General features: G+C 42.1%; 2 protein-coding genes across 6 annotated transcripts in view; one reads left to right on the forward strand and one right to left on the reverse strand.

Moving 5' to 3' along the window:
* CROT (carnitine O-octanoyltransferase) overlaps window positions 1–11,284 on the reverse strand; it is a 24,298-nt gene extending 13,014 nt beyond the window's left edge. For 4 of the 5 annotated variants that reach the window (XR_007631992.1, XR_007631994.1, XM_050339032.1 and 1 more), the window contains exons 1-6: window positions 11,190–11,284; window positions 10,196–10,319; window positions 5,314–5,438; window positions 4,224–4,405; window positions 3,919–4,043; window positions 1,275–1,383 (exon numbers count right to left, since the gene is read on the reverse strand). Coding sequence is in view for 3 of the 5 variants with exons in the window: in XM_050339032.1 (XP_050194989.1) it covers window positions 1,275–1,383; window positions 3,919–4,043; window positions 4,224–4,405; window positions 5,314–5,438; window positions 10,196–10,310 (656 nt within the window). In the remaining 2 variants the exon portion in view is untranslated. Of the gene's footprint in view, window positions 1–1,274; window positions 1,384–3,918; window positions 4,044–4,223; window positions 4,406–5,313; window positions 5,439–10,195; window positions 10,320–10,477; window positions 10,592–11,189 lie in introns of those variants that run through there. The other variant, XM_050339093.1, reaches the window with a different exon arrangement.
* OLAH (oleoyl-ACP hydrolase) overlaps window positions 10,509–27,095 on the forward strand; it is a 22,740-nt gene continuing 6,153 nt past the window's right edge. Inside the window, 5 exon segments of the mRNA XM_050334979.1 lie at window positions 10,509–11,375; window positions 19,398–19,513; window positions 20,971–21,066; window positions 21,186–21,234; window positions 21,237–21,347. Of these exon segments, the coding sequence (XP_050190936.1) occupies window positions 10,509–11,375; window positions 19,398–19,513; window positions 20,971–21,066; window positions 21,186–21,234; window positions 21,237–21,347 (1,239 nt within the window).

Here is a 27,095-nt window from a genome sequence, read left to right on the forward strand (position 1 = left end):
ATCAAAAATGTAAGACACCCATGATGAGGTTATAAAAGAAAATCCCCCAGAAAAACCCCACCAAACCAAATCCAACACAACCTGCTCTTCCTATAGACAATAGCATTAGGGGTTTTTGTCTGTATTCCAGATGTTCATTTATTTGCTACTTAACAGGCACAGCTACAAAACCCATAAATACATATGTTAAAATACTACATATTAAAGTATCAGACTTTTTTTAAAAAAGTGATTTTTAGCTTTTTTAACTAATTTTTGTCTTGCCTGGGGAATTTGGCCATACACTTTTTGCCAGTTTTAATTGCAAGTCTTCTGTTGTGCTCTATAAGCAGCACTTTGACAAATCCAAGAAGTTATTCCTAGACAAGATTAACAACCCTTTCTTAGTCAGTAGAGGTATATAGATCCCAAATTGATCACAAGAGATTTATGCTGAAACTACTTCTGTATTTGACATCAGAGTTAGACCAACAGAGTGGGAAACTTTGTGGCCACAACTGCACTGACAACTCAAAAGCCAGCACCTGAACATGCTACTGGGACATAGAAGATACAGCACAGAAAAGCTTTAAACATTGGCTGTTACACTACTGCTGAAACGTACTATTTGAAGAACCAAATTCTTTCTCTCTATTCCTTTGTGGCAGCTCAGGAACACGAAGAGCCACAAACATGGCTGGCTGTCACAGGCCTGGGGCAAAGACAAGAACTGCAAGTGAAATGCAGCTGTACTGCTCCGTAGCTGCTCCGTAGCTGCAGGAAGTCAATCACTGTATGCTACAAGTTTGGACTCTGCTGCACTCACTAACAGAAAGTCCAGCCTCTCTACTCTTGAGAAAACTGACCACAAGTTTATTAGATTTAAATCAACATGACAGTGGTGTTTCATCTTTGATAATGATTAAGTAGCAATGAGACAATTATCTATGCGTATTGTTCCTGAAAGGAATGATACTTATAATCCTAATATTTCCATGTAAAGAAGCTTCATATATAAAGGATATTTTCTACTCAAATATCTTCTTTCAGCCTTTTGTATGATGCTCTATGGGTGTAGTACAGCAGTATATAATAATAATCATGTTCTATGGAAAGAAGCTGTTATTCAGTAAACAAGAACTTAGTCAAACCTGAACCTTCAGCTAGAGGAGAAGCTGCAGCCTCTCTCAAACCTAATTCTTTCGGGTGAAGGACAAAGAAAAAAGAAAAAAGAAAGCCTCCTTGGTATGTAGCTTAAATAGGACAGCTCATTTAAGATAAGGTATTTTGAAAACCTGAATATCTCTGGAGGAGTCACCATACTGCCTTCATGCATAGCATCAAATGCAAACACTCGACCTCGACACAGGACTATTAAGTGAGATGGGCATTCACCTTCAGCCTCTGAAATAAAAAATAAGAATAAATAAAAATCCAACCTTGGGGATAAAGTGAGTGACAGATACAGGAAAAACTCAACAAGTCCTACAGACCCTTTTTTGTTCAAAATGTGGCAAACTTCATATAGTTAAAACCAGGAAAGATTAAAAAAAGAGTAACTTTTTAAGTCCAATTGCATGCTCTTACTGCAAATTTGACATTTTAAAAACCAACAGAAGTCATACATAACTTTCACTGTTATGAACTACTTCAAGTCATCGTCATTACCTAGTAGCAAGTGTCATTTATTTGTGTATCTTGTAGGAAAGATTTCTCTGCTGAAATGTCTGTTCCCTGTGAAAGCTGATCTAGCAATATTTCTCGCTTGAATGAGTGTTGCTTGTTGAACAAGTCTACTGCTAGTTTTGGTTATGCACCTCATGATGCACTGCCATGCCAATCACACCTGACCAGCACACGCACATCTGTAAGAAGGGAGCACTGACACACCAACTTGGCCACTATACAGAAACACAGATGGTACTGGCCCGCCCCAGGTCAGGTATATTTGTCCCACCAAACATTTCCCCACCAAACCCATCTACCTGGAAATTAGACTAATGCTGGAAAGGACACGAACTAGGTGTTAAAATCCCAAGAAACGTTGTATTTTTCTCAAACTACCCAAGTACTCTACTCTGGGAAAAAGAAGAAATGTATACTTTATCCACAAGTATGGAACGTAATGAGCACCCAAAGAAGTCCTAACCTTATCTATATGGCTGTTACATCTACCTTTACAGTCATACTTTCTAAATCAAATAACACAATTCAACATACACCTGGTTAAAGACACTCTAGAGTGAGGAATCTGTCATCTCATTTACACCTCATCTTCATAGATCATGAAATTAATTTGTAACATAGCAAAAATCAGAAGAGATGACATCCAATTCAATTACTTTAGGTAGCATTCTCCTAATCTTAGCTGTCTAAAGCGAGGGGCAGAATTAAGTCTGGAAGTTACCATACCTAGAATTACATGTCTGATATGTCACTACAGTGGTGTACAGTAGTGTACAGTGGTGGAGATCTACCCAATACACTGAATAATATTTAATGAGCTCTTCACCTGTTCTCATGAAGATGTCTGCTGCAGGCTGAACCAAACAGCTCCCTGGGCTTTTAGTATGTTTTTTGACTCCAAGCTGACATTACCTGATAAATTTTAGGTGCCCTACTCTGCAATCTAAATACTACTTCAAGTGTTTAGACCATGTCAGTTCCCTCTATGGCCAATGGAGAAAAACAGATCCATCTCCAGATGGCAATTCCTTCTATCTTAGACAGTATCTATCTTACATACTTGCATATTTTAATGGCCCAAATCCTCCTCTGGAGGTATTCGTATTTCTCCATGAACCAGAGAGAAACAAGACAACTAACTGGACCAAATATGTCACCTGGAGGCAGACAATCTACATGGAAATGGGTATCACTTGCTGTGTATGACATGAAAAATTATATAAGCAAGATTGTTGTTTAATGATGTTCTTGCAATATTTTAAGGTAGAAAAGGAAGAGGAATGACATAAATTGCCTCTCTACCAGGTAACACCCTTGTTTATTAAGAGTGATCATAACAGAACATGGACTTCCCACCATTTGAACGTTTCTTCTAAGTTTTAGTACTTGAATTGACTCTTCAGCTGTAATGCTAAAACACCAAACCAAACAAACACCACCTTGAAACCTTCCTTCAACTTTGCATTTTCCCATCATTTCACGTGGTATGGAGATTTACTTGGATATATTTTATGGAGCAAGGCAATACCTTCTTCTTGAATTCCTGAGTCCATGATTATGGAGAGCAACACTGCTGAACAACTCTGGATGCATCAGAATGTGTGTGGAAGGGCTGTTATGATTTCAGTTTGCTGATTACTAATGCTACAGTATTTGGTAATGGAGGATGAATAAGAACATTATACTTTAGCTCTTGATCCCGAACGCTAGAAAACTGTCGGGAGTTTAATAGAATGCCTTTATGAAGCTCTATGGAGTACTTTCAAGACTGATAATAGAAGCAGTTGACCAAGCCAAGAAATAGCACAATGATAAAAAATAAGTAAGAATTATCCCAACAGAATATATGGGAATACACTTGAGAAATGCCTTCTCAAATGTGAAAAAACATGCAATTAGTAATGATGTTGAAATCCTGTCCATATAATACGTGGAATCCACACACACTTATAACACACAGAATTTGTCTTTTTTCAATTCTTAATGCTGGCATACTTATTATAGGCATCAGATTGGTAATATAGAATTTAAAGCAGAGTTTTCTTACACTCTTATTTAGTAAGGACTAAATACTGGACCAAATAGGGCACTTGTAGATGAGATGTCTTCTTTGCTTCCTTATATAAGCACTCAACAACTAGTATCTGGCTTAGTGCTTGAGGAAGCAAGTATTTTATGGTTTAAGTCAGCACTCCATTGGCCCATTAATAAAAATCATTTGCTTGTATTAACCCCCAATTTTCATTTGTTTACCAGTTTTAAAGTAAGTGCCGAGCGAATCTCTGGTAACTCCAGGAATTTTGCAAGTGCAAAAGAGCATTCGAAATTGGTTCATGTCCAGAACAGTGTTCCCAGATCTCTCTATGGTCACCTTCTCTCTGTAGTAACAAATACACCAAAATTAAATATGAGAAATGATAATGATGGAATTAAATGAAGGTTAGACCAACCTTTTACTGCAAAGAATGCATGCCAATAAACATAAGCATATATTTGCAACTAAAGGATACACAGGTCATTAATATTTAGAATCAATTATTTTTTTCTTGAAGTCTTACGCTCGTAATAGATCCCAGTATTTCAGGGTGTGCCATATATTTACACATGCTCTTTCTATCTGAGTGCCCTCTTTTGGTGGCCAGTAGTGTTCAATATAGGGACCAGGGCCTCCCATATTACAGTGTATTTGTGTTGAGATGCGAAGATCAAGGTAAGCCACATTCAGCCACCAGTCCTCCAGCTGAAATGAAAAATGTTTACCATCAGAACTAATTAATTTTTAGTAATTAATTTCTTAATAATCACCTAAGTGTTAAATTGCTTGCTCTTTTTTCTTTCTTTTTTTTTTAGTACTTTGAAAGTAGTTCCTATGTAACACAAGGCAGGACAGTGGTTCAAAACTAACTGCTGAAGATAACGACACATTTAGCTCTTCTATTTTCAAGCTTGAAATAAAATTCAATACTGTTTAAGAATATTAAACTGTAAATTATCATGAACATTTCTTCCCTGATATTCATCATCTTAAACTCTTGCAGATGTCAGCTGTGGCTGTTGCAAATATCAGTCAGATTACTCCTTGGAGAATGGAAGGAAAGTAGATTTGTGTTGAGCAGGGATATGAGACAGAGTTTATAATGTACTGTTTCTGTCACCATCTGAAAATCCTCACTCTGGAATATGTCATGGCCTTCCTCATATTCCTTTTTCTGTTGAAACACAACATTAAAATGCTACCACGTAGCCTCCCACTGGGAAGTGAGAGACCAAACTCTAAATTCCAGGTTTTGTTTTGCTGGGTTTTTCTTTTGTTTATTGCTTTGTGTTTTTTTTTGCTAGGGTGGAGAGAGAAGGGACAGATGTCATAGAAGGAAAAACTGATAGACAAAGCATTCAAAAGCTAGTAGGTAACTATAATTTCAGCTGGTGAGCTCTCTTACCTACTCAGCTTTGAAAAAACCAAATCACACATATATAACTAAGTGAATGCTTTCATATCCATAGGCCAAGTGGCAGATACAAGGAAGATCCTAAGACTTAAAAAAGTGAAATGACTCTTTGAATTATATCCTGAATAAACAACTTTCCATAAGTTGAATTAAGATTTCTTACATTGAATTATGATTTCTTATATATCTAAACACATACCCAATTCCTTCTCATTTTAGCTCTTTCCAGTAACTTCTGATGCAACTCTTTCCCAATGCCATTTTCAAATTTTTTAACTATATCCTCAGTTCTTTGATATTCTTCTTGATTTAGAAATGGCTTCACTGTAAAAAGAAAATGGTTTTATTTTAAAGACAACCGTATCCTGAGATTTATTCCAAGATTCAGATATCCACAGGCAAGGGAGTGGATGAAAATTTATTTTTCTAAAACAAGTACTTGAAGGGAAAACACCTTTTAAAAATCTTTAAATAAATCAATGTGTTCTAATAAAACATAAATACATACTTTTAAATAAATACAGATGCTAGCACATGAAAGCAATTGCTGAAAACCTGAAATACCTAACAGATAACTAAATCAAATATATTTACAACTGTAGCTAGAGAGACTACAGAATTCTGCAACCCCATCATCCGTGACAGAACTCACCAAGTAATTAAACTTGCAGGAACTTTGTAAATTAACACATTATGCCACACGTCTACCACCCTACTGCCCCAACTATAAGCTGCTTGCCTTTATTTTCGAGTTCATGGCCTACAAGCAACTTGTCCTTGCAACTTAATTCTCATTCACTGTCCTTGTGTTATGCCCACCTTTGAATGATACCAAATGCAGTTACTGCTAGTCAGTTTTTTTTATTTTTAAATCCTTTTGGATTTCTCTCAGATCATGTGCCACGTAGGCCAAAGTTCTCCATAAACATCTGCAAAACTAGCCATTATTTTAATCTAAACCCTCCTTAAATCCTTTTTTTTACCATGAAATCAGTAACAGGAAGTGCTGATGTCAGTTTCCATACAGGCACACCTCATTTTTTTCTTATACTCGCCTGGTGTATAATGTCTCTTCTGTTCATCTAGTCAAACACTTCGTCTTAGCAGGGTCAGCCAAAGCAGGCTGCCCAGGACTGTGCTGGGTTCAAATATCTCCAAGCACGGACACTCTACAACTGCCCTAGTAGCAACCTGTTCCACTCCTTGGCTACTCTTGCAATAAAAAGAGTATTCTTATGTTTAAAAGAAATCTTTTGTATTTCAGTTTGTGCCCATCACCTCTCACTATGATCTCTGGCTCCACCTTCTTGAAGGGAATGAATTATTCTACAAGCAGCTGGCAGATGTCTCAAAACCATCAGCCCTTGTTCTTGTGAGTGACTTCAACCTGCTGGATATCTGCTTGGAGCTCAACACAGCAAAGAAGAGGCAGTCTAGGAGGCTCCTGGAGTGTATAGAGGATAATTTCCTGCTCCAGCTGGTAAATGAACCTACCAGGGGTGGGGTCCCACCAGACCTGTTGTTTACAAACAGAGAGGGGCTGGTGGGAGATGTAATGGTCGGAGGCCATCTGGGGCACAGTGACCATGAAATAAGAGAGTTTGCAATATTCAGGGATGCAAGGAAGGCCACCAATAAAACCTCCACACTGGACTTCTGGAGGGCAGATTTTGGCCTGTTCAGAAGACTGGTCCAGAGCTTACCCTGGGAAAAAACCCTTGAAAACAAGGGGGTACAGGAGGGATGGACATGCTTCAAGAAGGAAGTCTTGAGTGCACAGGAACAGGCTGTATCAGTGTGCCAAAAGGCAAGCCGGCAGGGTAGATGACCAGTTTGGTTGAACAGGGAAATTCTGAAGGAAATCAGGGATAAAAAGAGAGCTTACAGACTATGGAAAACAGGGCTGGTTACTCAGGATGAGTTTAGGAATATAACTAGGTCATGCAAAAAGAAAATTAGAGAGACAAAAGTGCAGTTTGAAGTCAATTTGGCTCCTTCTGTTAGGGATAACAAAAAGTGCTTCTATAAATACATTAATAACAAAAGGAGGGGCAAGGAAAATCTCCATTCCTTGTTGGACTTGGAGGGAAACATAGTTAACAGGGATGAGGAGAAGGCTGAGGTACTGAACACCTACTTTGCCTCAGTATTCAGGAGGACAGGTGGCCCTTGGGACAATTGTCCTCTGGAGCTGGTAGACAGGGACAGGAAGCCAAATAGCCCCCCTGTATTCCAGGAGGAAATATTCAGTGACTTACTGAGCCCCCTGGATCCACACAAGTCCAGGGGACCAGATGGGATCCATCCTAGGGTGATGAGGGAGCTGGCAGAAGAGCTTGCCAAGCCGTTCTCCATCATTTACCAACAGTCCTGGCTCACTGGGGAGGTCCAGATGACTGGAAGTTGGCAAATGTCACGCCCATCTACAAAAAGTGCTGCAAGGAGGACCCAGGAAACTACAGGCCTGTCAGCCTGATCTCAGTGCCTGGCAAGGTTATGGAGCAGATCATCCTGAGTGCAATCACATGGCACCTACAGGATGGACAAGGGATCAGACCCAGCCAGGGTGGGTTTAGGAGGGGCAGGTCCTGTCTGACCTGCCTGATCTCCTTTTACGATCAGGTGACCCGCCTGGTGGATGAGGGGAAGGCTGTGGATGTGTCTATCTGGACTTCAGCAAAGCCTTTGACACTGTCTCCCATAATATACTCCTGGAAAAGCTGGCAGCCCATGGCTTGGACAGGGGCACTCTGTGCTGGGTTAAGAACTGACTGGATGGCTGGGCACAGAGAGTGCTGGTGAACAGGGCTGCATCCAGCTGGCGGCCGGTCACCAGTGGTGTCCCCCAGGGATCAGTGCTGGGCCCAGTCCTGTTTAACATCTTTATCGATGATTTAGATGAGGGGATTGAGTCCATCATTAGCAAATTTGCAGACGACACCAAGTTGGGAGGGAGTATTGATCTGCTGGAAGGCAGGAGAGCTCTGCAGAGGGACCTGGATAGGCTGGAGAGTTCGGCTGATTCCAACGGGATGAAGTTCAACAAGGCCAAGTGCTGGGTCCTCCACAACAACTCCCTGCAGCACTACAGGCTCGGGACAGAGTGGCTGGAGAGCAGCCAGGTGGAAAGGAATCTGGGAGTTTGGATTGACAGGAAGCTGAACATGAGCCAGCAGTGTGCCCAGGTGGCCAAGAAGGCCAATGGCATCCTGGCCTGCATCAAGAACAGCGTGGCCAGTAGGAGTAGGGCAGTGATCCTTCCCCTGTACTCAGAGTTGGTGAGGCCACACCTGGAGTATTGTGTTCAGTTTTGGCCCCCTCAGTTCAGGAAAGACATTGAGGTGCTGGAGCATCCAAGTGACCACCTTCTCTTCTCAAGGCTTACCTTCAAAACAAAGTTAACTTATTAAAGAAGAGGTAGCTACTGTAAAGCCTGAAGTAAGGCACATTTAGAGATAGTTTTTCCAGTTGACTGGCTTTAAAAAAACAAATGCTTTACCAACAGGGACCCTGACTAATGTCATGTGCCTGGAGCCCTCCTCCAACGAAAGACAGTTTCCCTGGAATGATTTAGAGCCTCTATCAAAAGTCATTTGGAGGTTTTGAATTGTTCTTCAGAAGCACCTCCTTTCCTTCACTCAAGTTCAAAGACTAAAACAAATAACAAGCTTAAGCAATGAGAACCGCACAGTTAGTGTCTAAAACTGCACAGCACACTTTGGCTTTAAGTGATTTGTACAAGGGTAGACTGTGGTAGACAGCAAATACTGGATTAACTTTTCTCCTACTGCCAGTGAGCCTAAAGGAGACCAACAACAATGATGCAAGTTATAGAATGATTTATGTATAAGCAAGAGTAAGCAGCAACTAACTTCAGCATGAAAACAATGTGGTAAGTTATTTATGAAAACACAGATCATAACCAGAAAACAAGAGTAAACAAATCACTGTCAAGATTTTATCACTCCATGAGAGAGTTGTATAATAACTTTGAGAGCCAGCTCAGCTAACAAAACTAAACAGGAATTTGGTTATCGCAGGTTCACTACTGTTACAGCACAACTGTATTACAACAGAAAGAAGATGTATTTTTTTGGACATGAATACATACACAGCGTTTTTGCTCTAAAACCACGATTTCAGCATTCTGCATCAAAAAGCAATGAGGCAATGAACACCAAAGAAGTGGGCCATTTCCACTACACTCAGAATAAATGGGAACTAAGAGTGAACATCAGGATTTCTATTTTGGGAAAGGGAAGTTCTCGTGTAGCATGTTCCTGCTAAGGAGAGAACTCCAGGTCTTACTCTGTTAGTATTTCTCCAATACATGTAAGATGGTAAAGACACAAAGTAGATGTTCCAGAAAAAAAACTCAATGTCTCAGAATTCTGAAAACAATTGAAGAAACATAAGAAAGTAATCTCAAGATACTGTATCAAGATAATGTATCTTTGTCAATCCCAATATATTAAGACCTGACAATAAAGAACTAACCAGTCATCTCTGCTTTATAAACAAAGCTAGACACAAGTGCAGTCATATATTTTCAAAACTTTTATGTGATCTTCTTTAGACTAGTCAACATTTCAAGGAAGAAATTATTCAAGTTAAGTTATCCAATAAATGCTCACCACTGCCTTTTCCTACTACTGTATAGTTAGTCAATGCTCTTCTTTCTCACCAATGAAAAGTTTGAAATAACTGGTTTTTTTACAAAGATCCTGGCCAAACACAGTCATAAACAAGCAGTTATGCAAAACAAAATTGGTAGATAAAAGATATTTCTCTATTAGACCAGTTGGAAAAAACAACTAAAAAAATCCACCCTCAAACCAAAGAGTTAACCTTTCCACGTGCCCAATTCCCCTGAAGAAAGGTAATTAGGGATAAAATGAAAATTTTTATTCAGGTTGTTCCGGACAATTAAGTTTTAGGTTTGAATCTGAAAAAGACCTTTGGCAGTCTAAGTTTGTGTGTATCCCACACCCCAATTACACCAGCTGATAAAATCTGTCTCTACAACCACTTCGCAAACATCTTCAGCCCGGCTGAAACATCACATGCCACGTTATCATTACCTGCATCGAGGTATTTACTTAAAGATTCATCAAGAGGAGGTACTGGCAGGGATGGCAGAGAATCTTGGTACTGAAACGTCCTCTCCTCTGCGGATTCAAGTACTTGCTTTTCCATGATGCAGATCTGCAGCACAACCAAACAGATTATTCACGAACTCAAGTTGGATGACAAATCTCCCCCGCTCCCGCCATAGAGACGCTAAAAGACATATCAGGAAACACCCCCCGACAAAGCCTGGACCGAGGACTTCTTGTTGGCTTGCAGCCACGGGAGGCACACACCTAACAGGGGGAAACGATGCCCATGCTCGGCATGTCGATATTAACAAGCTCGAGGACTGTCGCTTTCTTTCCCGAGGAGAAGCCAGTCGGCCCTGGGACACCCGCCCGAGACCAGAGGATAACTGGGGAAGGTGGAACACTCTCCCGGCCCGGCTGGCGGCCCCGGCTCACCGCCCCCGCAGACCCTCCCCGACGGCCCCGGCCGCGCCCCCCGACCCCGCGCTCCCCGGGCCGGGCCGAGCAGGGCGGGGGGCCCGCGGCACCACTGCCTGTGTACAGCAGCTCGGGTCCCGCGGCACCACTGCCTGTGTACAGCAGCTCGGGGCCCGCGGCACCACTGCCTGTGTACAGCAGCTCGGGGCCCGCGGCACCCCTGCCTGTGTACAGCAGCTCGGGGCCCGCGGCACCACTGCCTGTGTACAGCAGCTCGGGGCCCGCGGCACCACTGCCTGTGTACAGCAGCTCGGGGCCCGCGGCACCACTGCCTGTGTACAGCAGCTCGGGGCCCGCCGCACCCCTGCCTGTGTACAGCAGCTCGGGGCCCGCCGCACCACTGCCTGTGTACAGCAGCGCAGGGCCCGCACCCGGGAGCTGCCCCGGAGAGCCCCGGACGGACGGGGCCGGGGATAAGGAGAGATCCGAGCCGAGCCCACCCCTCTGCCCCGCCGCCGCGCACCCCCGAGAAAAGAGGTCGGCGGAGGCCACCACTCACCCCGGCCTGCACACGCCCGGCTCGCTGCCAGCCCTGCCTGCCCTGCCCGCCGCTCCCGCCGCCGCCGTCGCCTCTGCCCCAGTTCCCAGCGCGTCCGGAAGCCGCGCGGGGCGGGGCGAGGCGGGGGTGGGAGCAGAGAGCGGCCTGACCGCCCCCTGCGCGCCGGGGGCCCTGGGGAGGGGGCGAGTAAAAGAGCAGCTTTAAATTGGAAGGAGCTGTTGACTCCCTCGGAGGAAGGAAGGTCTTGTAGACAGATCTCGGCAAATCGGAGGGTTGGGCAGTCACCAACCGTGTGAAGCTTACCAAGGGCAAATGCAGGATTCTGCGCCTGGGACAGGGTAACCCTGGTTGGGTGTATAGACGGGGGAACGAGAGGCCGGGGACCTCAGGGTCCTGATCAATGGCAAGTTGAATAGGAGTCAGCAGTGCCCTGGAGGGCCGACCGTGTCGTGGGGGCATCAGGCAAAGCATCGCCAGCCGGGTGAGGGAGGGGATTGTCCCGCTCTGCTCTGCACTGGGGTGGCCTCACCTTGAATATTGTGTGCAGTTTGGTCACTGCAATATAAGAAAGATATCAAGCTGCTAGAGAATGTCCAAAAGAGGGCAGTGAAGATAGTGAAGGGCCTTGAGGGGAGCTGAGGTCACTTGGTCTGTTCAGCCTGGAGAAGAGGAGACTGAGGGGAGACCTCATTGCAGTTACAGCTTCTCCATGAGGGGAAGAGGAGGGGCAGGCACTGATCTCTTCTCTATGGTGACCAGTGACAGGACTTGAGGGAATGGCCTGAAGTTGCATCAGGGGAGGTTTAGGTTGGATCTTAGAAAGAGGTTCTTCACCCAGAGGGTGGTTGGGCACTGGAACAGATTTCCCATAGAAGTGGTCACAGCACCAAGCCTGACAGAGTTCAAAAAGCACTTAGACAATGTTCTCAGGCACATGGTATGATTTTTGGGATGGTCCTGTGTAGGGCCAGGAGTGGACTTCAATGATCCTTGTGGGTCCCTTCCAACTCAGGGTATTCTATGATTCTGTGACATGGGGAGAAAGCATGGCTGGGGCTGTGCTGAGGGCATGGGCTCTTCCCAGCTGCTGTCCCTCATGGGCTCTGTTCTTAACTCCACTGGCATCCTTAGCGGGACTGAGCCCAGCTGCAAGCCCTGGCTGGCCCTGGGGGGCTCCTTGCCCAGGGTAGATGGCCCAAGTGCTTTGTGGGTGGGCAGTAGCTCAGGAATCTGCAAGGGTGTTTCTGTGGAGCAGGTCTGGACTAGACTCATTCTGTGCCACCTTTTAAAGTGGTGTGTGGGAGAGAGGCTTGTGGGGTGTGACTTGCAGCTTCACAGGAGTAGGATTAAGTCGGAAACCACCAGCAGTGAGAGCGTGTGGGATTTGGAGCAGTTGTCACATCATAGAGCAAATATTTCACCACATGGTGAAGCACCACTTATGCTGGAAAAGACTTGTGAGGCCCACACAGTCCTACTTGCCATGGTTAATGAGGTGTCCACTTTCAGAGACAACTGCCCAGTACTGCTCTTGGGCTCACTGAAGGGGTCTCTGACACTTGCATGTGTACATGGGTGGTGTGCACTGAAAAGCTATGGCTCAGCCCAGATCCATAAATTAAATATTTTCTGTGACATAACCTGCTATGCTCAGAACAAAAGTCATCATTCTCACTCATAGCTAATGTGAACAAGGCTTTGTTGCTTGACTTCTTTCCTCTTTCCATCTGCAGCAGTGGCACCTTCAGTTTGCTTCTCTACTATATGCTTTTGGTGCCAAAATGACTTCCCATTGCCTACTGTTGTGGCTTAACCCCAGCCATACATCTGCTCATTCAATTCCCCACCAGTGGGATCAGGGGAAGAATCAGATGAGTAAAAGTTAGAAAACTTATGGGCTGTGATAAAGACAGTTTAATAAGGAGAACAAAAGATGCACACACAAGCAAAGCAAACCAAGAAATTAATTTGCTGCTTCCCATGGGCAGATGTTCAGCTGTCCCCAGGAAAGCAGGGCTCTGTCACCCATAACATTTACTTGGGAAAACAAATGCCATCACTCAAAATGCCCCCAGCTTCCACCTTCTTCCCTCCCACTTTATATACTGAGCATGATGTCATACGGTATGAAATATCCCTTTGGTCAAGTGGCGTCGCTTGTCCTGGCTGTGCCTCCTCCCAGCTTCCCATGCACTCTCAGCTCCTTACCAGTGGTGGCAGTACAAAAGGGCCGTGGGTCTGTGTAATCCCTGCTCAGCAATAACAAAAGTATCTCTATATTTTATCAGCCCTGTGTTCAGCACAAATCCAAACCACAGCCCCATACTAGCCACTGTGAAGAAAATTAACTCTACCCCAGCCAAAACCAACACACCTATCTCACTCTCCTTTCCCGGGCCACTTTGTTCTGTCACCTCTTGCTATGTGCAGTTATATGGAAAGAAGTTACTTTGTGGTTAACATGTCCAACAGATAGTCAAGATTAATGCCCTACTAAATGAGTTTTAGTATGTTAACCACCTATAGAGTCTTTACTAATCAGATGGAAAAGGGTAAGCTTTCACTTTGCTACAACCTCCTTTCAGGTAGTTGTAGAGAGTGATAAGGTCCCCCCTAAGCCTCCTTTTCTCCGAGCTAAACAGCCTCAGTACCATCAGACACTCCTCATAGGACTTACGTTCCAGACCCTTCACCAGCTTCATTGCCTTTCTCTGGACTCACTCCAGCACCTCAATGTCTTTCTACTAGTGAGGGGCCCAAAGCTGAACCGAGTATTTGAGGTGTGGCCTCACAAATGCTGAGAACAGAGGGATGATCCCTTCTCTAGTCCTGATGACCCCAGTATGTCTGATACAAGCCAGGATGCTGTTGGCCCTTTTGGACACCTGGGCACACTGTTGGCTTGTATTCAGCTGGCTGTTGATGAGCAAATCCAGGTCCTTTTCCAGGCAGCTTTCCAGCCACTCTTCCCAAAGGCTGTAGCAGTGCATGGGGTTGTTGTGACCCAAGGGTGTGAATTAGCACTTTCCCTTATTGAACTTTGCACCATTGGTCTCATCCCATTGATCCAGGCTGTCCAGACCCTACCCTCCAGCAGACTGACAGTCCCACCCAACTGTGAAATTACTGAGGGCACATTCAATCCCCTCATCCAGCCTGTCTTCCACCTAATTTTTTCCCTTGAGATATTAACCATCTTTCCACATGGATGTTCTTCCTCTTGAGCTTCTTACCTGGCCCTATCTCAGCATCCTTTATCTCAAATTTTATCTCTCTTACATTTAATGGCTCAACTCTGTGGACTTCTTTATGGAGCTTTCTCTCAATTTAATGATTTCCTAAAAAATCTGAGCAAAGGGTATGCAATTGTGTCGCAGCAGAACCAGACTGACAGCAGAGACAGTAGGAAAGGAGGGGAGATTATATTGTCACACTCACTTTTGAAGCATCCACGTAGTCTGTATGTTTGCAGTTTCAACATCCTGGAAGGTCCAGTTAGCAAAATGGGGAATGCATGTTGTGTTTCATTTTAATCATTTATTTCAACAGTTTTTTATTATTGATGCTGTGAGCATATCAGCTGCAGTCTCCCACAAGTAATTTTCTCTGTAATAATTTTCCACATTTTTTTCAAGACTGAGTAAAGAGATTAGTACAGCTTTCTGGAGGACAGAATTTCATTTGGTAATGACTTTTTTTTTATTTTCTGCTGCAGCTTTTAGATGTTACCTTACACATTACTATATCAAACCACGACAGTGACCAAACAGATATGATATAGTAATGTGTAAGGTACTGATAAAGCTGCAGAAATAAAACATTTCTACTTGTTGAAAAAAATTTCAACAGAAACAGAAATTTCAACAACAATGTTTAGGACACTGAGACATACTGGTATCCATCAGCTGCACAAACTTCATTCCTCTTGTGAAGATAAAATCAGTAGAGAATTACATTGCCTAACTGTCCTACAGTCTGCCAGCTCTGTTATTGCAGGATTGCAGATACCAAGTCGTTGATGCCCTGACTTGTTAAGGCTTCTCAGATGCCTGCCTAGCTGTAAGCAATCCAGTGGCTTTGACTGCAGACTCTGTACCTACCAGTGAAGTGGATCATTAGACTCTCAGCTCACTATTCCACTTCTACAGTTATTGGTGGGAGGTGAACAGAATACCTAAAATCTAAATTCTGTAAGTAGACTTGGTTCTACTTGCCTTCTGGGGATAGGGCTGCTTTCTGCCTGGCTTCCAGAATCTGCAGACAAGCAGTTAACTCATGTATGCCCAAATGGGATGGGTCTAGGATGTAGAATTTACAAGTGCTGAGATACCCAAGAAACTTCTCTGGTCCCGGGCTGTCCCACTGGCAAATACCACACTCCTGCCGTTCTCAAAGACTCATTCTACAGATTTCTAGACTGTGTGCTGTACAATATATTTTCCTTGGGGAAATATCAAAACAACTCTCTGCTGCAGGCACTTCATGTTTCTTTACCTTTGGCTTTATGTTCCCTGCAGGATGGGGCTGTTGGTCCATTTGTCTTAGTATCTGGTCAGTCCAAAAGTAGTTTTGTTGTCACTTGTGTTTTCAAATGTACTTCTCAATTAGTACTTGTCCACCTACTGTAAGGTGATGCCATGGCAATGCATAAAGCTCATGTAAAAGCTCATCGTGCCCTGAAAGCCTATGTCTCCAAACCATGTTTGAAAAATAATCAGAAATTTCTTTGGTATACCACAATCTGTGTCCGTGTTTAATTCTGCTGTATTAGAAGGATGTTGAGATACTGAAGTGAGTGTGGCAGGGTCCCCTGCAATCATGACTGGGGTTTGTGGTGCTCAAGGAGTCTGAGATAAAGGGTTTTGTCTTAAGAAGGGAGTGCTAAATGAGGATGTCTTCACCTACCTAATGAAAGGATATGCAGAGGATGGACAGATCCAGACACTTCTTGGATATACTCAGCAAAAAGAAAAAAGACTTGCAGATACAAGGCACATCAAGGAATTAGATAGAAAGAAACATATCCTCAGTGTAAGTGTGACTGAATCAGTGGAAGATGGTTACCTAGGGAGCTTATGGAGTCTCCATCCTTGGAGATACTCAACACCTAACAAGACAGGACTTGGACTATATGGTTTTTAGAGGTCCCTTTCAACCTAAATTACTCTGTGATTTAACTGATAGTTCTTAACCTTTTATACAGCTCTTTATAGAACTAGATTTAACTAATAGTTCTTAATCTTTTATACAGCTCTTTATAGAACTAGAATTTTATTTTCATAATTCTAAATGTAAAGAGAATATAAACCAGGAAATACTTTCTTAAAATACAGGGTTTTTTTGTTTTTTTTCTCACACTGAACCACTTCTTTGCCAATAGTTCTAGAAAGAAACATTCTTTTTGACTGTGAACACTCTAAAGCAGATTTGTCAGCCATTAATTCATCAGATCACAATTCTAACTTAAAATTTATAGTTAATAAAATAAAAGCTTGTTTATGTAGAAGAAGTCTTATATATCCTCTCTTTATTGTAATAGGGTCTAAGGTAGATCTTAGGTTTAAGGCCAATAGGTGGAAGTAGAGGAAAATATAAAGACAATTTAGAAATAATCCTTTTTTAAAAAAACTACTGCCTTGTAAAAAACAAGAGAAATAAAAAAAGACATTTTCTTAACCAGATATGTTATTTCAAATAAATCCAGATTCTGATGAATATCCTCCAAAGAAGATTATTTATTCATTTAGTAATTCTTCTGTACAGCTTTTTTTTTTTTTTTTCCTGAATGAAAATTAGATCAGATGAATGTATCTTTAAGCCAGTAAGACAGACTCTGCAGGTTCTTTGTTTCAGGAAGAGTTTTAAAATAATTCTTAAGGACAAATTACTCCATTAGGTTGGCACAGTAGTGTCTTTTACATCCAAACCTTGGGGCTGTATATGTAATATCAGCATGCACCTGTCCAACTGGATTAAGCAGGTCCAAGCTTGCAAAAAGGCTCCTTTCCTTTTTAGCGGGAGGATGTACTGTATAGGGTCAGCTGACTGATGTTGGTGAAAACTAAACTACAGGATAAGTATTAGTTTTCACCTTTTATTTTAATCTTTTATTTCATTTATTTTATTTCATTTTTTTTTCATATTTCATTATTTTAAACAATGTGCTCTTACTACAGAGATATGTAGTAGCTAGTGCTGATAAAAACATGAGTGTAGAATGCTACACTCCGAGATGCTGGGAAGGGAAAGATTGTCTCTTTCATTATCAGCAAGATCAGACAAAACTGATAACAAATCTACATCTAAGTTATGTTTTTCCTTTAGGTTACTGTCTAAACTGCACAGTTTCTCTGCACCCCATACTTGCCTTCCCTACAACAGCTTTCTTTGGAGCAAAGGCAATAATCGATTTTGAATATGGTTTTATTCCTATTGCCATCAAATACTACTGTAGGTCATGCTATGACTAAGAAACCTGGCCCCATTACTGATTTTTGAGGGATTCTTTTATTTGTTTCCATTCCTTATTAGCACATTTCTGCTTGTGTGAGGAAAAAAAACACTTGGAATGGTTTTCCTGGAGTCCTTGCTACTGAATTTCCTCTTCTGATGGGGACCCAATAGGTCTGGACACAGGAATTTAGTTCCAACTGATGGGACAACATCACCCGTAGGATGCTGGAAAGCCAGTAATGAATGCAGAACTTTCAGATTGAGAGAGTTGGTAGTGAGCAGGCATGAGAATTTCACTATCCTCTCATGAAAATATTTGTGTTTAAAGAGCAGGCATAGCCCTGTGGAGCTTTGCAGCTACTGCTTGTCACTGGGTAATCAACTTGAAATGGACAAGTCCACTGAAAACATTCTGTACTACTGCATTATGAGGTTAAACCTTGATATCTATAAACACCATGCCTATTTTAATCATGTCCTTATTTCTTTTAGAGTGGAAGTAGAGTGTGCATGTGATCATCCTGCTGCAAGATCTGGATTGCTGTGGTAAAAGTGTAGTGCCAGTGTTCTCTGTGCTATGTGTATCTTCTATGTACAGGATATGAAAGGAGCAGATTCCCATTACCTATGGCATTTATGCCTCTCTCTCTAAGCAGGGTCTCTCTGTACCCTACTAGGTTTCGTGTTTTATTCTTGTAAGTCCTGATGCTACTTTGCTTACTATTACTTTTGGGAAAGCAGAACTCTCTCTTTCGTAACCTGCTATGTCCTTTCACTTTCCCTCCCTCCCTTTTGATTTTGTCTCCCACCAGAAGCAATGGTGGGAGATGGAGGGATTTCCTGTTGAAGCTGCTGTTTCTCCAGAGTAGCAGTTCTGCAAAGTATTAGTTCTCCAGATTCTTGTCAGTTTAGCATCAAGAGTTGCTGACAGGGACAACACCAGCAACTGTGAAGGAAAGAAAAACAAGCCTTGTCTGGTTTAGAGCATCTGAAGATATGATGCACTGTTCAGTTGCTTATGGTCATCCTTCCCCTTTTTTTTCCAGGACATAGTTTTGTGCATGGTGATGGAAGTAAATGGGATAAACCCACTTTTTTCACTTAATTTATGTGGCAGATAGAGTGGGTCAAACGCTGAATGGCACACAAATTCTCATCAAATTAGCACTGCTGTTCAGTCTCACTGGCTGACTGAGTGTTGGCAGCTTATGTGACTCTGCTTTACAGAAAGACAGAGAGAGAAGGGGGGAGTGTTTGTACAACTGACCATGTCATGTGCTCTTGTTCTACAGTAGTAGGTACTGAAATTTGCATCCCTGCCTTGAGTATTTTAGGTGTCTTTTCTGACTGAAAGAATCTCTGTAGAGTGAGCTTTGTCCTAAAGCTCTAAATGAGTCTCCAAAATTAGAGACTAAAATTTAGTTTCTAAGCTGTGTGATGTATCTGAGCCAATAGTATATGGAGTTTTTTTGGGTTTATCATTTTGTATGCCTGACCCTGCTACTGTGGGAAGTTGTGATTGAACAGCAGTTTGCATTGCTAAGACTGTCGCACTTTACATTAATGGTGACTTTTGTAGAGTGCCCAGACAGGGAGCATCTGAGCACCCTTAGGTAGAAGTTTAAAGACTGCCATGGGGGCTGAGGCAGCTGAGAGTATGTTTCCTGCACAGATTTATTTGAAGGTTCATTGTTAGCATTTTAATTCTTATAAAATCTGGTTTTTTGAACCCAGACACCATTTCTGTGGTTATAGAGTTTGCTGCAAGGAGAAAGACTAGGCAGTTCTCCTCTGGAAGAGGATCCCAGGAAGCTGGGATCTTGCCATTGTACATTTCTGCATCTCCAGCCGACCACAGGGCAGGAACAGGGGTAAAATGGTCTTGGTGGAGTTTTGTTCTTTCTAAGAAGCGATTTCTTTGGTTGTACCATTGAAGCACTTTTATCAATTACTATGATGCTTCAGATAGGTCAGCACATGTTTGTCTTCTACTGAGACAGCAACAGAGATTTCCACTTTGTTTTCTTTTATTTCCTGTGGCCAGGCCTGTATATAAACTGACTGTTTTTATTTAACTTTCACACTTTATTTCTCTTTGTAAGACTGGGAAGTCAGCTTTTCTACTGTATTCTAGTCCCTCCAGGCTTCCTGTTTTCTCTGACTACTTTTGAATTTTATTTTCTTGCTTGCTCAGCACACCTTAGCAGACTGACCTCAGTGCATGTTCTTTGCATTACATACAATAATACAAAGGCCTCTATTTGTTAAATTAAAAAGTTCTCTGTTAACGAGACTATTTTGCAGCATTGCAACTGGCTGGCTTATCTTCACAGACATACAGACTCATTCCTGCATCAAGCTAATAGGTGCATGGCGCTGGAAGTATTCACCAAGCCATGACAAATACACGTTCTAGAACCACTTTAATAACCTGAATGTCCAGCTTAAAGCAGGCAGCTTTTCTGGAGCTGTTGGACAATCTGATGGGTACAGTGGTTAAAAATCTTATTTCTATCCATGGCTAGAACATGAACAACCTTAACCATTTCTTGGAATGTCCTCACTTCCCTCACCATCATCTTCCAGTGTATTTGTAAAAGGTAATGTATCCTCTTTCATAGGTTCTCTTTTCTAGCCTTGCCTTGCATCAGATCTGGTTTGAATTCACCTTTCTTGAAGAATCTTAACAATACTATAGGCAGAATTCCAAGTGAGATCTCTTCAATACTCTGGTGTCACTCATCTTTTCAAATCTCTCCAGGAGATCCTGCTAATACATCTCTGAATTAAGTCTTCCCTTCTGCAAAATCCACTGTTCCCTCCATGTTTAATCTGCATGGCTTCTGTTTTATTTCTTGTGTATAATCCTCTGAGGTCATACTTAAGAGTAATAATAAGTTGGGATTCATTTGACTGTCTCTGTCCCACGACTTCTATAGAGATGAGGGTTACTCCTGCTTTCCTTTGGATGGCGTGAGATCTGCTTAATTTCACGTCTCTTCATATACGCAGCTAATGATCATTTTTAAGAGAAAGATCTAAGTGCATCCTTACTTTTATCCTTTGAAGTTGATTGACTAGGAAATGAAGTATAGTTGCAGTAAAGGTGCTAAAACTGTGCAGATTTGTTAAAATAATAAATAATCAAAGACAATAAATAAGGACTGAGGAGAAAACAAATTACACTGCTCACAGTACATATAATCCAATGTATTTCACAACTGTCAGTAATAAATGTCAATCTTTATTAAGCAACATACACAACATGGTTCTTTAAATCCTAGGTGTGCAACTGAGAAACACATGCTTCTTTGTTATTTTACTTCAGGGATCTATATGTGCTCAAAATGAGTCATATTAAATGACTATTGGTGAATTGCAACTAACCAAGCAACGTTTCTGTCCTTAAACAAGAATTACATTGGTGAGTTTTTGGTATTAATAACAACAGGATAAAAATCTACTCTTGCACTATTTCTTTATGATTTCTGAAAGTCATACTTTCCTGACTTACCATTACATCCATTTATGTTTCTATTGTAGTCCAAAAGAGACTGAAAATTGCCATAAAACAGCAACTAAGAAAGCTTTAAGGATGAGAAACTTCTGAGGAGCATTCAGTAGTTTGAGAGGGAGATTAATCAGTGGAACCATAGTCTGCCATCTGTGACATGTGGAAAGCAGCTCAGCATGGCCACTAGGGAGGCAGGTCCTGGATCTGCTTTGCACCAGAAGGAAGGAGGGGTGGAACAATGTTACAGGACAGAGTGGTAAAAGAAACCCCTCCTTACCCTCTAAGATACCCTGACAGAACAGGTACAAGACCCTTGTACAAAATCTTGTCAAGGTCAGAGAGATCAACCTCTTGCAATAAAACTTGCATTAAGACATGCACCAAGAAGAAACAATGGTGAGTTATGGGCACTGGTGACTGGAAGCACTCATTTGCAGACCAGACCCTCTTTTCAGAGAAGTTTGCTGCTTCCCTGGGGCCCAAATTAGGGATATCACCACAAGACTGAACAGCCTAATACAACCTTCATGCTACTATTCACTCATGTTCTTTCACATGGGTACAAACAGTATGACGATAAAAAGAGCCCTGGAAAGAATGCTAAAAAATTCCAGAGCACAGGTAATGTTTTCCTCAGTCCTCCCAGTAATGGAAAGAGACTTTGGAAGAAACAGGTGAGCCCAGAATATCAATACCTGACTCCCGGACTACGGCATTCACCATAACTGGGTTTTTAAACCATGGAGGAACATTCAAGAGGCAAGCTATGCTGGGGCCTGGTGGGATCCACCTGTCCTGAGGTGGAGATGTGTCTCTGGGCATAAACTGGGGAGATGGATCAAGAGAGCTTTAAAGAAGAATTGATGGGGGGAAGGAAATAACGAGATTAAAGCAGGGAAGCTGAAGGTTGGTATGGCATCATCTGAGGGTGGCAATGCTAGCAGAAACAGTCCATGGGAATACCCTGGAAATCTTGTGTTCATGGCTTAGGAGTCCACAAGTACTGGTCAGTCTTTAAGAACAACATTGCACTGAGTCATGTAAAGCAAGTGGGGCAGAAGACCACCTTGTCTGAACAGGGAACTACTCATGGGCCTCAAAAGGAATAAGAAATTGTGTGATCTCTGGAAGTGGGGTCAGGCTTTGCAGGAACAGTATAGGATTGTGGTTTGTGTAAGCAAGGAGAAGACACAAAAGGCCAAAGCTCATTTAGAATTGAAAATGGCCAGTTCAGATAACAAGAAAGGCTTTTTCAAGTACATTGATTACAATAGGAGGTCTAAAGAAAACAATTCTTGGTGAAGATTGTCATCTGATTAATAGGGATGAAGAAAAAGCAGAGGCATTCAATGCCTTTTTCCCTTGGTATTTAATAATACTGATAGACCTTGGACTGCCTGAGTTAGAGAAGCATGAGTTCCACGAGTGTGGAATCAGAGACTTTCCATTTATGAACACTAAAATTGTAGGGGACCAGATGTATCAGCTTACTAACCATGACTTTCTAAACATGAATTCCATAGGGTCTGAAAAGATTCATCCTGGAGTACTGAAGGAGCTAGTGGATGTTATAGCAGGACCCCTCTTGGTCTGCCAAAAGTCTTGAGAGGCTGGGAAGTTTGACTAGAACCCAGCTGATGTTATTTCCATAAAAAGGGCCTGAGAGAAGGCCTGGGGAACTACAGACCTGTTAGTCTAACATCAGTTCTTAAAAGAATTATGGAGAACATTATACTGCGTACTACTGAAAGGCATTTAAAGAATAATGCAATCAACAGGCAGATCGCCCACCTAAGTGGATTAAGGGAAGGCCATGGATGTATCTTTTCTGGATTATAGTAAGGCTTTTGGTGGGAGTTCACGGTGCATTGGCTGAGGAACCAGCTGAAAGGCAGAGCTCAAAGGGTTGTACTGAATGGCTGCAGGCGATCGCTGCGGGCGATCACCAGGCCTGTCCCGCGGAGTTCAGTTCTAGTTCCAGTTCTCTTCAATATATTTATCAACAATCAGGATGCAGGAGCGGAATGTACCACTAGCAAGTTTGCTGATGATACCAAACTGGAATCTGCTGTTGACTCCCTAGAGGTAAAAGAGGCCTTGTAGAGGAATCTGGATAGAGATTGGAGCACTGAGCTATGGTTACCAGGATGAAATTTAACAAGTCACTTTGACGGATTCTGCACCTAGCATGGAGTAATGCCGGGCACAAGCATAAATTAAGAAAGTAGTGGTTGAAGATCAGCCCTGCAGAAAGCAATCTGGGGGTGCTGGCTGCCAGCAGGCTCAGTGTAGGGGAGTCAGGGAGTCAGCAGTGTGCCCAGGCAACCAAGAAGGCAAACTGCATCCTGGGGTTTGTGCATCACACACAACATCACCATCTGGCCAAAAGAGTGGTTATCCCACTATGTTCAGCAATGGTGTGACCTCAGCTGGAGTTCTACGTGCAGTTCTGGTCCCCACAGTTTAAGCAGGTTGTGAAAGTCCTTGAATGCATCCAAGGATGTTGCCTTTGTTACCAGAGGAAGGCAACAAAGCTGGTGAGAGTGCTGGAAGGAATGTACTCTGAGGAGCGGCTGAGGACTTTGGGCTTGTCTAGTTTGGAGAAAAGGAGGCTGAGGGGCCTCACTGCTCTCTACAGCTTTCTGAGGAGCGGAAGAGGAGAGGGAGGTGCTGAGCTCTGGTCTCTGGTATCCAGTGACAGGACATTTGGGAATGGTTCAAAGCTGTGCCAGGGGAGATTTAGATTGTACAGGCTTCCTAAAGGGATGGTTGATGCCCCCAGCCTGTCAGTGTTTAAGAGGCATTTGGACAATCCCTATTAACATGCCTTAACTTGGTCAGCCCTGAATTGGTCAGGCAGTTGGATGAGGTGACCATTGCAACTGAAACAGTCTAGTCTACTCTACTCTGTATACTAGTGCTAAGTTGACAAATCAGTTCTGTGAAACCCTCTTTTACCTTTAGCCCTGGAAAGACCAAGTATAATTTTGGATAAAAGTGGCATCTCCTGGAACTACTTAATTTCTAAAAATTTTCATGTTTTATATGAAAACCAACAAATTTTCTAGTCATTTGACTCAAAGAAAAAATTAGAAGGCAAACAAAACCAAGTAATTGTCATTTCATTATTTTTAAGGAAATAGACTGCTATTTGATTAATGTTATACTTCCAAAATCTTATTCTTAACCTCTTTTATTTTCAGCTTTAGTTAGGAAATAATTGTTTCCAGTAGTATTTATTACTTTTAGGAATATTATTATTGGGCCTGATGCTGGCTTTTGTAACATTAACGTTGGGTGTCAGATTATTTTGTTGGCATAATTTGAGGTAGGAATAAACAAAGCGTATTAGGTACTTTATTACAAATTGTACTTCATAATCAAATACCTCTACTAGCAGATATATCATATGGAGAAGCAGTATTGGGCACAGCAGCACAAGTCAGGACTAGCCAATATAAGATGCTTTAAATCGTCTACCTTCAAAGCACAGGTGCGCCTCATTGTACTCCACAGCTCAGTTGGTTAGAGCATGGTGCTATTGACATCAAGGATGTGGGTTTGATGCCCATATGGGCCATTCACTTGAAGAGCTGGACTTGATCCATGTGGGTCCCTTGCAACACAGAATATACTATAAAACCTTTGAATTACAACATAAAAGTACTGTGAGTTTGTACTTTTGGCTTCTGGAAGTGGCAGCTGCAGGGCATGGGACCAACCCTCACTGCAGAGCCTGCAGCCACAAGGGTTGATTTAAGGTTCCCCAGGAAAGCAGAAATTAGAAATGAGTAGAAGACTGAAGACCTCGTTTGGGAAAGGAGCAGTGCTCAATGACTGGCTGGTCAAAAGGTAGGCTTTTCTCTTAACACTGTAGATTTTTCAGTTTCCTAGATATGATGAAGAGAAATGTATAAGAATTAAGAATAGTGTGAAAAGCACAAAGTAGTTCTGCCTACATGTCCAAGTTAAGCATCAAAACTCATTTTGGCACTCAGGTTATTTAGTTTTTATCACTGTTTGTGAATATTTTTATTATTATTGTCACTGATACTCTTGGTAGAGTAACACTAAAAAGAAAAATGGGGTGGGGGTGGGGGAAAGCCAGTCTTCCTAGTATTACAAATGCAGTTACAAATACACTGATGTTTTTAGGATACTGACAGCATCTGGTCACCAGGAGCATAACATGGTAGCTCACATGAAATGAGTATGTAACCATAGCATATGTAACCACAGTGCATAGTTCAGGAAATGCTGTCTTTCAACTTGCAGAAATTGCAACTGGCCTAATAACAAGTGCAGTGTTTTAATCAAATCATGTGATGGCCTCCTACATCAGCATTTTCAGAACACTATAAAACTCTGCAGCCAAGGTGTGAGTGCTGTCCTTCTGGATATAGTTCTTGAAAAAGGCTGGCTTCTCTTTTTATGTGGGCTTTTTTGTCAGCGAGGTTGTGGGCCCCCGTGTATTGAAACTGCTACAGCTTCTGTTCTGTCATGGGCATGCCAACCTGTGCGTTCTAAATCATGGGGATTAATGAGGTGTGCCTTCCTTATATTTCTGCCAAATTCTGTGTGTCACATCTAACACATGATGCTTCTATCTGCCTTCTGGGATGCTGTGTCCTGCCCTTTTTTGGGTGTGGGCTCCTCCCCTTGAGTCCAGAAAAGACTTAAAAGCAGGTGGGTGCGCAGCTTCTTGCTGTGCAGCGCAGAGAAGTGGATCCACCCTCGGGCTGTCATTTCCTGGCACTGGTGGTCTTCCCAACTGTTCAGGTATTTGTGTCTAAAATAAGCTGGATGGTGATGGGATAAATCTGTATAACTATAAAGTGGGAAAGGTTCTCAGTGACTGGTGATGTATCTTTTAATAATCTAAGGACTTTGACTAAATGTGCTTCTTTATCATGCTTGAAATTTTTATATTGCCTTTGGAATAGTTTAAGAGATTTTTCTCTTGCTATTTGACCATTAAGTTAAAACACTGGCTTCAAAAATGTTTGAGGCTTTGTGCCTTTCTGTGGAAGATGCGACTGTGTAAATGGAACTAACTGAAGCTAAATTAATCCTTCAGAGGGATTATGTCTTCTGCAGCACTGGTTCCACTATCCTTCAGCTACTTTTAAGCTCAAATTGTCTGTCCCATGATTTTTGATACACTTTTCGTTTTCTTTTGCTTGTTCTTCCTATTGTTTCTTTGAAGAGATTCTTAACAAATGTTGACAAACTTCTCAGTTTAAACACGTGAAAATCAAGCAACTGCCACAGCAACATTTGCATCAGTTTTCTTCTGCCTTGCTTGTATTATGTAGTTTTAAGGTCTGAATTGCTCCTTATTCTGGTCTGGTTACATTTCTCAAACTTTTTGTACAGAGAAAAAAGACTGCATGTAGGCACATATGTATTTTATGGTGACTAAGCTGCCTTCAAGGCAAGAAATAACACCCTTAATGATTTGCAGCATTTCAGAAATGGAATTTTGCTGCTTGTTATCCCCTAATTAGTATTTCTTTTCAATCTTTTTAACAAGAAATGGGAGTTTATCCTAATGGTTGCATTTCATAAAAATTATTTATCAATATATTTCTAATGAATTTATCTTCACCAAGTATTTCTGTTGCACATGCTGTTCCCAGGTTCTTTCGAAAGAACATGAAAATTGGGAAAGAAGTATAGAAATGGTTGAGAATTGCTTTTTTTCTTCAGACAGTAAAGGTAGTATATGACGTTAAGAGACAATGAACTTGGCATCTTCAATGCTATTTTCCCTTCTTGGGAAGAAGGAGGGAGTACTTATAAATCTTGCTTCAGCTGTTACTTCTATGAGTCACTAAATGAAAATACTAAAGCTGCTGTGATAAAGCTGAATGTGCCTCTGTTCACTCCACCATCTTAAAAGAAAATAACAAAATTAGTAGTCCAGAGATGGGCAGTGA

Source organism: Myiozetetes cayanensis, unplaced genomic scaffold, assembly GCF_022539395.1.
Source record: "Myiozetetes cayanensis isolate MyiCay16 unplaced genomic scaffold, myiCay2020 scf1, whole genome shotgun sequence".
Classification (NCBI taxonomy): domain Eukaryota; kingdom Metazoa; phylum Chordata; class Aves; order Passeriformes; family Tyrannidae; genus Myiozetetes; species Myiozetetes cayanensis.